This window comes from Strix uralensis, chromosome 8, assembly GCF_047716275.1.
Source record: "Strix uralensis isolate ZFMK-TIS-50842 chromosome 8, bStrUra1, whole genome shotgun sequence".
Classification (NCBI taxonomy): domain Eukaryota; kingdom Metazoa; phylum Chordata; class Aves; order Strigiformes; family Strigidae; genus Strix; species Strix uralensis.
Window position 1 is genome coordinate 25,436,697 of NC_133979.1, and position 15,715 is coordinate 25,452,411.

A 15,715-nucleotide genomic window follows, 5' to 3' on the forward strand; every position below is an offset into this window, starting at 1 on the left:
ATCTCACTGTGCTCGTGTCCAGCATTGGGATTCCCATTTCCTATTTTCCCAATCCATTACTGTTATATTCATTCTCTTATACTCCTCAGTCTCTACTGCCTTGTGTCATAACTTCCCAGTCTACCTTCTCTCAAAAACCGCTAACCAGCTAGTCCTAAATCCACTTGTCTTCCCTATTCCCAGTTGGATCCTCTCTCCCTCTTAAGGATCACTTAGCTGCTTGACCCAGCCTACTCTTCTGTCTGCCCAGTCTTTTGTCTTCTCCACATTTGTCTCAGATTACTCCCTTCCCTGTGTTGTTAGAAAGAATAAACAGTCTCAGAGACAGGAAAGCTTCAGCCCATTCAAAGCATCTGGAAAAAGCTATTTCTGGCAAAGCCATTTCAGTCACCCATACTATAGGTTGAAGCATTCATAGCCACTCAGATAGTACGCAATGCTGTCAGCACTAAGAGATGCAAGAGGCTGACACAGCTCTGTGTACAGAAATTCTCCGCTTTGGCTGCTATGCTCCAGCAATTTCTGTTAAGCACATATGAACTCCTGTGTTAGAAGAATTTAAGTTTAGGTGAGTTTGTAAAAAAAATCCCCTTTCCAAGTTTTAAGTCTGTTTCAAGGCACAAGGGGTTTACAGTATTTCAGATACAACAGTTGCTAGATTTTAAAATAAATAAATAGATTAAAAAAACAAACATACATCTCAGCAGAATAATATATTTTTCCTTAGCAGTCTACTAAACCATACAACATCTTTGGAAACATACACGCTCAAGTGGGCAGCTGGCATGCAACATTTTAGTATAAAATTGTTGATTTTGACAAACTGAAAACACATTCTCACACAGCTGAATCTTTGGCAACCCTAACAGCAAATAGTTACTGTCCTGCTATACACATGTGTACACAGCAGAATACAGCTTCTGCAACACTGCCATTCAAACTACATTGGAGACATCATCATTGTCCCACCAGCCTTCCAAACACAAATGCCCACAATCTCCTACAACTGCTAAAGTTGTAAATCAATATTTTGTATGATAAAGAGATAGCCAAACAATATCGTCAGTGAATAACTGAGGGTTTCCCAAAATACTGGATGATACCCTGGGAAGAGGTAAACACCTGACCTGCTAAATTCTGACACTGCACCTCTTCTTTACACAGGTGTTCCCTAACTTCATACTCCCAAAAATCTTCCAATTATCACCGAAAATGAAAATTATCACTCTTGCAATTAAAGTCAAACTATAGCTAACACATGCTATCAACATTCATCAGATAACCCCACTGCCTGAAAAACCAACTCCGTTTCTAGCACATTCCCAGGACAGTAATCCACTAGAAAATAGTCTGAAAAAACAAGTGACAAGTTTCCATTCTCAGCAACATAACCAGCTTCACTGCAGTAAGAATGGTTAATCATGGACTACTAGCCATCTAGCAATCCAAGGCAGCTAGTATGCAGACAGAAAAAGTAATTCACTTCTGTAGCAGTACATGCCCCCTCAACTCTCTGCCACACTGCAACAACAGTGGGGCCAGATGCACAGCTAAATGCACAAAAGCAACCCAGGCAGAAGTTTGACCTGCACCTGATCCCCACCCAAGTTCAGAATGCCGTGAATAACCCTCCATTCAGTGCTGTCCAGCCTCACAGACACCATGGAATGCTTAAGATAAGACAGACTGTAATAACTACCCTGTGCCCCTACGTTCCTTCCAAATCCACTGCCATTACAACTTGTCTATAAATCCCCAAAGGCTGTCATCTCACCCTGTAGCCACCTCACACACTCAGGCTGCAGCCCCATGGATTCTGCAATGGAGTCGTGGTTGCTTCACACAGGCAGGAGCAGCACTCTGGTTTGGCAAAGCTGCCAATGACTGAAGCTAAAACTGCTTCCACTCTTTAAGGCCTTGAAAAAGGGCAAGCTGTGCCATAATGCAGCACAGGCAAGTTAGTCAACCCCAGAGTACCACAAATAAGTTCCAAAAAACCTCATTGCTAATGTATTTCAGCATGGGGAGAAGAGAGAGGGTCTGCATCCCAGACCATGTGGAGAGGAGAAATTGCCTGATGCAGTTTCACACAGTGAAGGCCAAACTATCCACCACTGGTGAAACATCAGAATGATAATCAATGAGATTTCAAACAAGTCTAAACAGAGCTCTAGCTACTGACACAAGCAGTTTAGATATGCATCAGCTTCTTGCAAAGTGACTATCCCTGTATTTTAACTGTCCTTAAACATACTCAGTTTCTGTAGGACAAGGAATTCACTGTTCCCAACTACAGAAACCCGAGGTATCAATATGAACTTCATACTGATGAGAAGTTTTAAAATATTTGTCTTATTTTACCTAGATAATTATGGTATGTCTGCTTTTCTTAAAAGTTGAAAAATATATACACAAAGTGATCTCTGAAGAGTGAAGTGCCTAGGTGACATTTTGTAGAATTCAAATTATTTTCCATCTATCTTGAGAAAGTTGCAAACATATTTTCAACTTTTTAGATGAAAGCTTTCATGCTTGTTCCCAAAACATGATTAACTTCCTTAAGATCTGTATGACATATTCAGTTTAAAGTTTGCATTTTTGTGTGTGTGTGTGTTAAGATTATTTGCCAGAAAAACTAAAAATATCTGCAGAAATGAAACGGACCTAGAAGTTTATTGCTGATTTTTTCTAAAAAAACCCACAACATTTTAGTGTCTTGATAACATGCCTTCTTACAAGCCTTTCTAATAACTTTATAATCTTAAGGAATATGCTAATTGTTCTGCAAGACAGTTCAAAAATTCTCATTTCAACATCTTTCGCACACACTTTACTAACTAGTTCTTTTTACCGAATCATTATATTTTCTTGATGAATGCAATTAGTAGATTCTTCTTTTCTTATGGCATTTTCTTTAGCTAATACATCAATTGTTGCTTTAAAATAAAAAAATCCCAAACCAAAAAAAAAGTCGCCAGAACAACTGTAACCCTGTCATTGTGGTGAAGGAGAACCATGACTACTAGGAAAAGGGATCAAGCCTCAAACCTGCTTTACAACATATTTTTGTATTGCAAAAGGATGGGGGATTACACAGCAACAAGAATTCTCATGAACTACCCACTAACCTTAACCTTGGTAGCCACGCACTATCCCCATGTTCCACAGCAGAGACCACAGACAATAGACCATGAGCACTGGGAACTAGCACAATAGTTACTAAGTATTTACTTGTAAAAATCTTTGATGTAGTAGTATCCAGCAGCTTAATTCAGAGAAAAATCACTAATTTTTCCTTCTTTCACCATTCCTACACAGGGGTTACACAGCACTGAGGTACATATTCTAGCACAAAACCAACTCAAAGCCACTGATAATGGTTGCCTCTCAGTATTACTGACGTGCCATGTCCAAGAATCTACCAGGCCATTAAAAGCTATAAGGTACAAAAGCCTCAATTTTGGAACGTCCTACTTTTGAGAACGGAGGCTGTACTGAAACATCTCCCTGTGACAGAGGTAACTGAAAAAATTCATTACAATAAAGTGGTTTAAATCTGTGTATGTACATACATAAACACACAGAGAGACAGAGAGAACACAAGATGCCTCCGATTTCATTGTGCAGTTTGTAAATGCCAATGCACAGCTGCTTTTTTTTTTTTGGACATACAGCAGATTCTATGAATTCTACTAGAATCTATATGAATGTACCAAGTGATTTTCCTCAGTTGTCTACTCAATGGGGACAAAGAGAGTATTATTCACAGGTAACAAGAGGGACGGTATAAAAGCAGGGCAGCAAGGATGTAGTTCAGTAAGGGAAGAACTAAAGAATTCATTACGGTGCACTGTGAGGCACAGCAGCTTTGTAAGTATTCTCTGATGTGCCAATAATGTCATAACAAATACACAAGTAAACTAATTAAGTAGTTTTCCCTCACATTAATGTTGGTTTCAGTGTTATTCAAGTTGAGGTAATTTACAATTTAAAAAAACATGCTTGATCCTCTCTACAAATCTCACAAGAAGCCTGGTACCCAAACACTCTTCTGGGGGTGCCTCAACATCTTCCAACAAACGTAGAACAGCATTTTAGCAAGAACACTGGAAACCAAAGCATGGTTCAGTTGTTTTAATAACACAATATAGTTATCTACCTTAATAGTGTGACAGGCAGCCATTCTGCTAGGAAGATTCCATACCATTACATATCATTTATTTTTCAGGCAATTTTTAAAATGCTCCTTAAGAAGACACCATATAACTGATGCGCCCCGTATTTAAAGTCATACCATTCAAGTAGTCTACCAAATCATTTCCTCCACCAGCAGCATGAAGACTGAGTGCATTGTGACACCTCATACATATTTAATAATAGCCTGATAGGCTGTCATTAACATCAAACAGCAATCTAAGTTTGCTACATTAAACATGACCCCTGTGTTAAGAGGACAATCACAAAGTGCCTCCAAAATCGAGCCTGTAAGAAATACCCACCGACTTGGACAAGGTGTAATGAGGCCAACTGCACTGAAGAAGCCATTATTCACACAATGGATTTAAAATTAAAAAAATAAAGGAAAAAAAAAAATGCAGGGGAAAAAGTAAAAGCTTCAATGGGTCATAAGACCAGACATGCCATAAGGCAATCTGTCACAGAGTACTCATATTAATAACTGTTGTGTCAAAACTGAACATCCAAAAGAGAAGACAAACCTTCCTTTATGTTTTATGAAATGTAAGCCCACAGAATTAATAATTCATGAGGTGAAGAAAAATATCAGATTTGGATATAAATATTAACAGAATGCTGTCAACTTGTTTAGAACCAAATTTTGACTGTCCTACCTTACAATTATCAATCTAAAAGGGAATATTTTTCAAAAGCTCAAAAAAAAAAATCAGTATGAAAGTCATTAATGAAGAAATTAACATTCTCTATTCATGTAAGTCCTAAGCAAAACATCAGAACTCCATTCTGTGCCCGGCTGTTGCTGAGCAAATGCTAATTGACTGGCATTATGTATTCCCAGAGTTACGCTGTTGACAACAGTAATGTTGGTGTGCACAACAAGAAAGTACACCAAAGGGACATACTAAAACCAAGACCCAGTGGAAAAAGGGTAGGGAAAGAGGGGAAGTAGTTGCCAGATGACAAACCAAGATAAAAAAGCTAGTTAAAAGTTAATCTAAGTTTCAGAATACAAAGTTTATACAAGCAGTCTTGGGTAAATTTTTCTGATTAGCTAAAGAATAGGCATTTAAAAACTACAAAGGAAAGCAATTAACCCATAATGCACAACTATATATCAGTAAGTTCACTGCATGTGATTTCAACCAAATATGAAATACATTTTCAGAATACGTGTTAGTCTCAAGATAAAGAAGTATTTAACTAGACCTATAAAATGATGCAGTTATTTCCATTTCAACCTTTATATTGTTTGCTAAATGGGTTATCAGTTGAAGTTAAAGATCTAGTTCTGCCTTACAACACCAGTCCTTCTCTGCTTTCACCACCACTATAGAGATCAGAATATTGGAACACAAAACACAATTGTGCCAAAAATCAGGAATGCTGTCAGAATGTATTGTTATAAATGGTGGTGACAGTGCTTTTCTTCACCGTTTTTCTTCTTCTCCCCAGTGCTAATATAATTTCAGTCTAGTTATGTCCCCATCTGCACTTACATTCTGGGCAGCAGTGTTAAAAATACATAAGCATCAATATTGGGCACACATTTTTTAAAAAGTCAGTCCAAACACTCCACTTTTCTTTCCACAGTTCCTGATATTTTCACTGCATTTCACCCAGTGATGAGCATGCAGAATGAAAAGCCAAAGTTGAGCAAGCTTTTAATTTTTTTAAAAAAGTTAATTCCTACCTTTATCATTCTAGAGAGATCACCAGCATCAGCTAATTCCAACACTATGTTCAGTTCATTGTCTTCAATGAATGAGGCATAATATTTAATTACATTTGGATGATTCAGTTGCTAAGAAAGCAGAATAAAGCACATTTTAGTGTAGAGCATCTTATCTTTTAAGACTGACAAATGAAACATTCTTATTTAGGCAAACAATCCCTAAAAATCTATTTCAGTATGATACACAAAGTATATGTTTATGAGAAACATTTACAGATAAATATTTTGCCAGAACATGATGGCATTTTAGGATCAACATGATGACTGAAGTTGCAATTTTAGAGGAATTTTGCTTCAATGCATCTGTGCTATGAAAAACTTATCTGAAACAGCAAAGTCAAATTTTAAAATCAGTATTTTACTGTACACAGGACACAGCTGTTTACAATACTGTGGTTTTAGCAGAAACTTCTACTTGAAAAATTACCCATTCTTCTATAGGATTTACTTATCAATGTTAATTTTTAAAACATTAAAGATTACAAAATTCCCTTAAATGAGGCTTATAAAAACTCTACACAGACAACAGTGGACACCTGAACTATATCTGTTAAAAATCTTAATATACTTTGATGATGGCCGTACATTTTTTAAACAAATCTTTTACCTTAAGAAGATCTATTTCTTTGATACAGTCAGCACGGGCTTTGGCATCCATTAAATCAAATATCTATGCACAAGAGATAAAGCATTTTTATTAAGTGATAAAAATATAGCAAATTTGGTGATCATTATCATTATTTCATAGCATCCATAAAGCAACTTGAGTTACGCATTTCATGTCAAGATGTAACATTGCAGTAAATATTCCCAATGTTCTGATGTACTGCTATATTGATTCTTTTAGCCCCCTCATAGGAAACAAGTCCATTGTAAGTAAAAGTTTTTCAATTACTTAATTGACACCTCCACATATCTGTTCAAACGCACAGCAATAATTCAGCACATTTCCTTCAAATTGGTTCTAATCCAAATGTCACCTTCCTCTCCCATTTCTGCCACACCATTATCACAAACTAATTCTTTTTAGTACTGAGTATACCCTTTTTTCCTAGTCTCTTGCTACAATATTCCTTTTCTGTTCTAAATAATGCATGCACTTTTACTCTCTCTCAGGATCAAAACTTCACTGTCACCTACAATTCTTTCTCTGCCTTTTCCTTCCCCTCACCAAGCAAAGAAATGATTTGGGTTCTGTAATTTGTTTACTAGAGCACCTTTTTCTAAGCCCTCATCTGCCACCTTGACTTTTACAACCTTTTACAGTGAGACATCTCTGCTCTTCATTTTTTTTTTTTTCCCCACCTCCCATCTGCTCCAAATTACTTCACAATGTATCTCATTTTTGCCTCCTCCAGGTAACCATGTTACTCTCCAGTGATTCCAATTTTTGTCTGGAGTAATTTTTTCGTGCTATTAGAGTCCTTACCCATGTTCTACACATTATATTTAATCTAATGTCTTTCTATTTTCACTCCCTTTTTCTACCACCTTTGGGTTCCCTTCTCACTTCACTTTTTCAGATGTGCATCTCCATACACTGCCACTGACTATTCCCCTTAGAAATGACCATAATGTTACTCCTTCAAGTAACCCTTCCACTCTCATTTCCCATTACTTTCTGAATTTTAAAAAAAAAGAAAAACAAAAACCAACAACCACCACCACCCAAACAAACAAACCAACCAAAACACTCATCAACTTCTGTGTGGTCTGCCTTTTACATTTTGAGCTATCCAGAAGAATAGTAGAGACACACTATGAGTTTTAGTAATTGCCACAACATTTATGAGATTACCTTTTCCACTTACATCTTTTCAACGCACATCATTTCTTTCTAGATAGTCTCCAGGAAAAGATGTATTATGTGCTGTGAAGATCACTGGTACCTGGTTCCATCAGCTCAAAATGATCAAAAGTTCAACAGCTGACAACTTCCATTTCATATCTTGCCACCAACCCCGGAAACAAAAATAAGTATTAACAGCACTTTGAGTACTGAATGTCTGCAAAGAGGTCATCTCTTAAACTGACTGCATAACAGTCCATGTGAATCACACCTTCTTTCACTCTCCCCAAAGAAGTTCAAACAAATCAGGAAGTCCACATATGATCTGCTAAACCTCATCTTCACTTTCTACACCACTGCACACAAGAAGTTCATCATTCCTTTAATCAACTGAAAGGAGAAGTCTAGAGACTTCACGCATGGAGCACAGTCCTCACAAAGCACACATGTGCTCTTGACTAGCCGCTACTTCCCTTCAGACAACCAATCTTCTGTCTTCAGAGCTGGCATAAGAAAAAACAGCCTGGACTGGATACAAGATTCAATTTTTGACAAAGAGACAACTCTAAATAAAGAACTGAAATGCCAGACTTGTATATAGTAGAAGAAAAGGGGGAGGAGGAAGGAAAGAAGAAAACAAAACTACTTACCAAGAAAGAAAGAGAATAAACCATCTCACAGCTACTTGTATATTAATGCCAGGATGATGGAAAATAAACAGACTGAACTAGAAGCAATTATTCAAGTCAGAGACTGTGGAGGACTTAACAGAAACACAGCAGGGTAAGTCACAAGAAAGGAATGCTAACACTAAGAAATATAGCAATTTCAGATGTAGTAGAAGAAAAGAGTTAGTACTATATATGAAATTACAGGTACAAGTACTAAAAGGTAAACAACACTGATGGAAAAGACAGAAAAGACAGTTTATGAATTAAGGTTGGGAATTTAGTGAAGGAGATTAAATAGCCTACATCTGTTACAGATCTCAACTCTGAATGAAAAAACATTGCTCTTTAATTGTTTTGACAATAGACTAAAGTCCTAGTGTTTGGTACAGTCATGAAGGACTGTAATGATTTTTCTAGGAAACACTTAGGAAAGTTCTAAATATGATAGGTAGTAGAACATTAATGGAGGAAGTACGGGAAAGGCAGGAGATCATAATTGTCTTTCCATAAAAACTAAGAGACCAGCAAATGGAAAATTTTATACCCCCTCTCCCAAAAACAATCAATGAAAGTGTGTACCGGGGAGCAGGGAAAAAAGGGGACAGGTATAGGAACATGTCTTGAAGCTTCACACTTTTGCTAAGTTCTAGATAATAGTGAGGTAAGAACGTTCCTTATAAAGGACATAGATATTAAACATAGAGAACTTGAAACACACTGGATAACCTAATCAAAGCTGCAGACAGAACTTTACACTGAAAATTGTATACAAATTATCTACTCCTAACATTTGGAGGAATTACCCAAAGCACACTTTCAAGATTCAAAACCAAGAGAGTTTCACTGTGTGAAAAACCAGGGCAGTTTATAGCTAATAGTCTCTTCCAACATGCCAAGGGACATATTAACTTACCTGTGTACCAGGATTATTTCCCTACACACCTAAACGAGCAAATTTTGCAAGCAAGATTTGTTTATAAGCTATGCCTCTGATAAGGACATAAATCAGTATTTCTCAGAGAAATAACAAAACAAAAATAAAGCCCTACTCAGAACTGCGAAAGATCTAGGATCAAGGCATAGGAAAGAAAGACAAAGTTTAGTTTGTGTATTATGGCTACTATTCCCAGTAATTCTAATTTGTTGCTAAACAGCCTAGAGTAGATTAGACCAAGCAGCAGCTCTCACAAAGGACAGACTTAATTTTTATAAACATGACTCTCTACACTTTTGCTACACTTCATACAGCAGAGTGGCAAATTTGTCATAGCTTCATCTAAACTGAATATTTCAAACGTTACCTGAATAAAGCAAGACAGAAAACTGAGTCTTATTTGACCATAGCATCACAGAATACCAGGTTGGAAGAGACCTCAAGGGTCATCTGGTCCAACCTTTCTTGGCACAAGCACTGTCTAGACAAGATGGCCCAGCACCCTGTCCAGCTGAATCTTAGAAGTGTCCAGTGTTGGGGAATCCAACACTTCCCTGGGGAGATTATTCCAGTGGATGATTGTTCTCATTGTGAAAAAATTTTCCTCTTGTGTCCAATCGGAATCTCCCCAGCAGTAACTTTTACCCATTACCCCTTGTCTTTTCCACGTGACTCCTTGTAAAAAGGGAGTCTCCATCTTCTTTGCAGCCACCCTTTAAATACTGGAACATGGTGATAAGGTCTCCCCTAAGCCTTCTTCTGTCAAGGCCGAACAAAGCCAATTCTCTCAGCCTTTCCTCATATGACAGACTGCCCAGTCCCCTGATCATCGTTGTGATCCTTCTCACATGTTTTGTAGAATATGATCCTTACAAACACAGACCATCTGAAGATCTACTGTATATCATTCTTGAGGTTCTCTATTAGACTTTGGCCCACATTTACCTCAAAAAGTCTATAAATAGCATTTCCCAGAAACCCAGTATTTCATTTTCACAGAAACTAACTTCCTTCAGCAATAAGATTAGAGAAGAAAAACCACAACCCAAAACAACAACAAAACAAAAAAAATCACCAATTCATGGCCTCTGAAGAACCTCTGCCATAATGTCCTGGGTTCAGCTGAGATAGAATTAATTTTCACAAGAAGCTGGGAGGGGACACAGTCAGGATAGCTGACCCAGACTAGCCAAGGGGACATTCAATACCATGTGATGTCATGCTCAGGATATGAACTGGGGGAGCTGGCAGAGGGGAGGAGGGACCATGGCTCAGAAAAGTGCTTGGCACAGGGTTCCACACAGTGAGTGACTGCACTGTGTATCACTGGCTTCGTATACTCTTTTATTAGTATTACTGTTGTTGTTATTAGTACTTTCTCTCCTTGTGTTGTCCTATTAAACTGTCCGCTCTCAACTCATGAGTTTTTACCTTTTTCTTCCAATTCTCCTCCCCATTCCACCAGAGTGAGTGCTTAGTTGCCAGCTGGGCCTAAACCACGACACCTATTGTACCAGATTCAAACAGCTTGCAGAGATTTTCTTTCTGAATAGATTACCTTTCCATTTTGCCAAACTGCTGCAGTTCAGATCAGAGTCCCCTAGTGTAATAAGCCCTGTCAGCTCACACAAGGAAGCTACTGTAAACACAATGAAAAAACCTCTGTGTTTCATCACCAGAAGATGACTCAACACTGAAGAATGTCTTACACTGAAAAATGAAAGCCACAATGAAGGATTTTAAGAGCTTAAGAACATCCTTTCAAGTGCACATCAAAATTACACAGCACCTGGCAGCGCTCAGAAGGCTTGTTTTGCAGGAGCTGCCGCAGACCCAATGACCGTGCAGGAGAAGCTGCCCTTTGCTTGGGGTTTACTGCAGATCGGCCATCAATGGAACAACAATATGAAGCGATGTCAGTGCTTCCATCGCAATGGTAATAGCTTATAGCTTTGCAAGCAGACTAATTCCACCTTCAGCTACTATATTCAGCAAGCCAACCCGAAAGGTCAGCTTATGCTCCCCCCCTCTCTAGCAGGAGTCTTACACACAGATCTATCTCTCTTACCCGCACACAACTTGTAGCCCTGTAGAGACAGTATTGACATTGCTATTAGCAGGCCACAGGTCTGAGAGTGCCCCAGAAACACACTGCCTAAGGACTTGCAACCTTTTGTCTGGACTTCTCTTGGCCTGCACTTACTATTTGAGCTTGGCTTCAGGTGTAGCAGCACATGCCTTGCAGTTGAGTGACTAAACAAAGTCATTACAGTTGAATGACTTCTGTCTAACTTGTTTTTACATTCAGCTCAGCTTTGTGCAACTGCACAGTCTTAAGGAAATTATAGCTGATACAATAAAGGTCTAAGAAAACCAGAGTGATTAACAACCATAAGCTTCTGGATCAACACAAAGCATTAGCAACTGACTGCTTGAAAGCACCCAGCAAAATCCCACGTAGAGCCACCACCAGCATCCTCCTCCCAGCAGGGCTCAGGATACTGATGATGCTCCATCGATTATTGGAAGCTAGCAGTAATTAAACTACAAGTGTTAGCATCACTGTAATTGGCCAACAATAAACACAGCTGCATTTTGATTAGACTGCTAGGGCATTAATTAGACTAACAATAAATTCTAATTCTTGACTCCACTTACGAGGTCAGGATCACAGGGTAACTCAGCTTGGAGGTATGTTTCTCTAGTCAGCACAAATTGCACAGTGTAATACACTCTTATTTAAATTTTAATTATTTTTCCCCAATTTCTATTTTAAGGACTGTGATAAGATTAACATTTCTACAAAGGAATTAAATTTGCTGTGGAAAACCTAATAATAAGCAAAAATTATAGTAAATATTTTTATGATGTGCCAGTTTTCATGAAGTGTGTAATCAAAAAGTCTCATTGTGCTATATACCTTAGTTAGCAATTACTGTGAAACTCCTGAAAACAATTAGGCAAATACAGCTGAAGAGACTTAAGAGAACATTTTGAAAGCCCTTAGCAATTTTTTTTCTCCACTTAATAAGAATGCCAAGTGAAACGGAAAGTCCGTTTTTAGCTCTCAGTTTTTAATCTCCTACTGCAATCAACAGCATACAAAGGAAGAGTAGAAGGACAAGCATACGTTGGTATTTATTCCAAAATATTCCCTTCTGTGCGCTATGCAACTAAGGGATCTCTGGTAACTGTACTGAATCACTTCTCCAGTAGCTCCATGTGAGTGTAGATTAGAATTTTATTCTTTCAGCATTCTAGAAATATCAGTTTCAAGTACTGTCAAGAGATACCAGTATTTTTAGAATGTTTCCTAAGGTATTGCAAGATACAGAGCAGGAACTGTTCCCTATGCAGATGTATGAACTAAACAAAGAGGTTGCAATACCTGAAATTACCTTCCTGAGTAAAGTTTTTACATATGTGCTCACACATACAACTAGAGCTCCTAGAAAGCTATGTGCATAGCAAGAAGGTTTAGAAACATTTAACCACAAGATGGAAAACATCAGGCCTCAGCTTCTAAATGGAGCCTGTATCTGATCAATTACCAGCTACCAATTTAACACGCCACCTGAAGTAACATGCCAAATTGGGAATCTACTCAACTCCCCTTGCTCTGAAGTCCATCACTTTTCCAAGTTTTCGTTTTCAATACTGAAAAGGATAAAGGTCTTTCTAACCTCACCATTTAAATGGCAATTTATCAATTTCTGTTTGAAATTCTGTATAAAATAAAGATACCAAAGTATTTCCAAAGCAAAACACAGTCATGACTGCTCTAACATAAACCTACAAACAGGTAAACAAAGACCTGAATGCACATAAATATTAAGAGATACAATACTGAACAGCAACAATGAGCATTATTTTGCCACCACAGCACTACTGTGCTGAGACAATACTGCTTCATAAAGTGTGAAATTACAAGTGCTTTCCTAAGATTAATTATCTCTAATTCAGGACTGAAGTAGCAATCCACTGACAACACACAATGAATAATGAATGTAAGTGCTAGATAAAAGGATTCATTGTCTGAATCTCTAACACAGGGGTCTCCAATTTTGGAATGAAAGGGAAAGAAGGGTGGAACAATGTAAGGCAGCAATGTAATGAATCTGGAATTTTCTTGAAATATGCAGTTTCACATAGTATTTTAATTTTGAGTAGCTAAGGTTTACTTAAAAAATAGCTCATAAAGTGAACTCATACAGCCTTACTGAAGTCACTGACTTCAGATATTTACAACTCTTTTGCCCTTTAAGGATGTTTTGTGAGCGTTTATTCCAGTGTCTACTTGTTGCTTGCCTCCCCCTTGGAAGTGACCACTGGAGCACTCACTGCTCAGAACACCACACCATACCTGAGGGTGTCGTCAACAGTTCTGTTGTGAGAGTTACCTAGCATGGCAGTAGCAGAGATGTACTGCTTCTTCCACAGGCAGGATCTTTCAGAATAGTTTGGACCTAAGACTTAACACATGTTAAGAAACCTACCTAGAAGCTCTTCAGATTCATACTGCTATGTTCATAGTTTACCTGTGGTTGATCTTTCCTGATGTTTCTTTGACTCAAAGTGTAGTTTAGACATTAATGAAAGTGAAGTGATGAAGATTTGTTTCTTTAATTCTGGTTTTATTTAGGTAATATTTCAACAGTATCTCAGAAACATAGTCCCATGAAAAATGAGGAAACCTAATTACTTTAACAGTTCCTTAATTACAGGAAGGCAAACCACACATGGGAGTATGAAGCACAAAGGGTACAATGAAAAGACAAGACTCGACATACTATTTTGTGTATTCTGCTGGTTAAATTACTAGAAAGAAACTACAAATTAAACAGTTTTCACTCTGCTACATATCCTACTGGAAACCAAATCAAGAATCCTACTTCTTCATGTCATCTGGACTCAGCGGCAACTACAAATTCAGAAAGAGTGGTTTCTGTCACCATCTGCTTGTCCTTTCTCCCACAGCATCTTACTGCCACTTGCTTCTGCTTACGTTCAGTTCCACAAACATACATTTTGTACACATTAATGTAACATTTATCAATATTGTACATAATTCAGCCAAATAAAATTTTAAATAGCAGAAAATAAACATCCTTGTTGGAAAGCTTCGTAAGAACTCAGAACTGGCAATCCTTTTGGAACAAATAATGGCCTGAGATCCAGTAACTTTTAAAGAGAGGATAACTGAAGAATTCTGTCACATCAGCCCTTGAAGGTAGATACAAGCATGGGGAACCACTGACCAAATACAAATAAAGAGAACAGCTATATACCCAACCCAGCCAGGAAAACAAAACGGGGAGGGGGTGGAACAGACACGACTTGCAAGACTAGAAAGGAAGGCATGTAGTAGTTAAGATGTAAGATGAGAAAGGGCAGAAAACGGGAAAGTAGCAGAAAGTCCCAATCTCAGATATGTTACTTAACACAAAGTACAGCATTTAGACACACTGTCTCAATGTGGAAATGCAGAAAGCAGTATACATGCACGGGTCTAAAATAGAGACAACAGAGCCTCTCACTCATGACAAAAAAGCATTCCTCCTGTTCTGTCCATGCTGAGCTTCCATTAATGAGGCATCAGAAAAAACGGCAGTATTTTAATAAAAGGAAATATGACTGAAATTAAAAGCAAGAAGCACCATCACAGAGCAGATCCACAAGAGCTTCTCTGAAAAGCAATCATGTCTCACCAAAAGACATCTATGAAAACAAATTTCATAGTGAAATGAAGTATTGTGACTATATTTAACACAAATATTTCTACTGAATCTTAGGGAAGGTCACAGAAGCACAGTAACAATTAAGATGGTCTTCTGTCCAAATGCAACAGCTTTACATGTCAACTATGCAAGCTGAAATGGCTGTGCCAAACACTCAGTGCTGCCACAGGTCTTCGCAAGTCCAGGTAATATTTCATATTACACTTAGGAACTTTTTTCCCTTACAGGTTAACCAAATCTCACTTTCCATTCAGATAAGTCTCCTACATGCATCCAGCCTTCATATGGAAAGTGATTTTACACATCACAGAACATAGCCCCTTCTGACATGCACTAGGCAATAACATTCAATGGGAAACTGACAGCATATGTTGGATACTTTAAGACAATCGGAACACTATCAGGATAAAACCATTTGGGAGAGTCACAACTCTAACCCTATTTCCTACCAACCACCAAGTATATTCTTAGAAATTTATTAAATTATTAAATAAAAATTAAACAAGAAAGCTTTTCTGCTACAGAAACTATCACTGAATATGGGCATCATATCTTCATGAGTTAAAAAAAAAAATATCTTTTGTCAAACTAGGAAATCTGATGTGAGATTACAGCTATACATACTGACTTCTGAAATACTGTTAAGAGTACACA

The 15,715-nt window shown here is 37.8% G+C and overlaps 1 protein-coding gene across 4 annotated transcripts in view; it reads right to left on the reverse strand.

The window, feature by feature from the left end:
* The window catches only part of NEK7 (NIMA related kinase 7), a 78,982-nt gene that overhangs the window by 39,109 nt on the left and 24,158 nt on the right, over positions 1-15,715 (reverse strand). For all 4 annotated transcript variants that reach the window (XM_074876744.1, XM_074876746.1, XM_074876743.1 and 1 more), the window contains exons 4-5: positions 6,537-6,599; positions 5,888-5,998 (exon numbers count right to left, since the gene is read on the reverse strand). In XM_074876744.1, the coding sequence (XP_074732845.1) occupies positions 5,888-5,998; positions 6,537-6,599 (174 nt within the window). The remainder of the gene's footprint in view (positions 1-5,887; positions 5,999-6,536; positions 6,600-15,715) is intronic.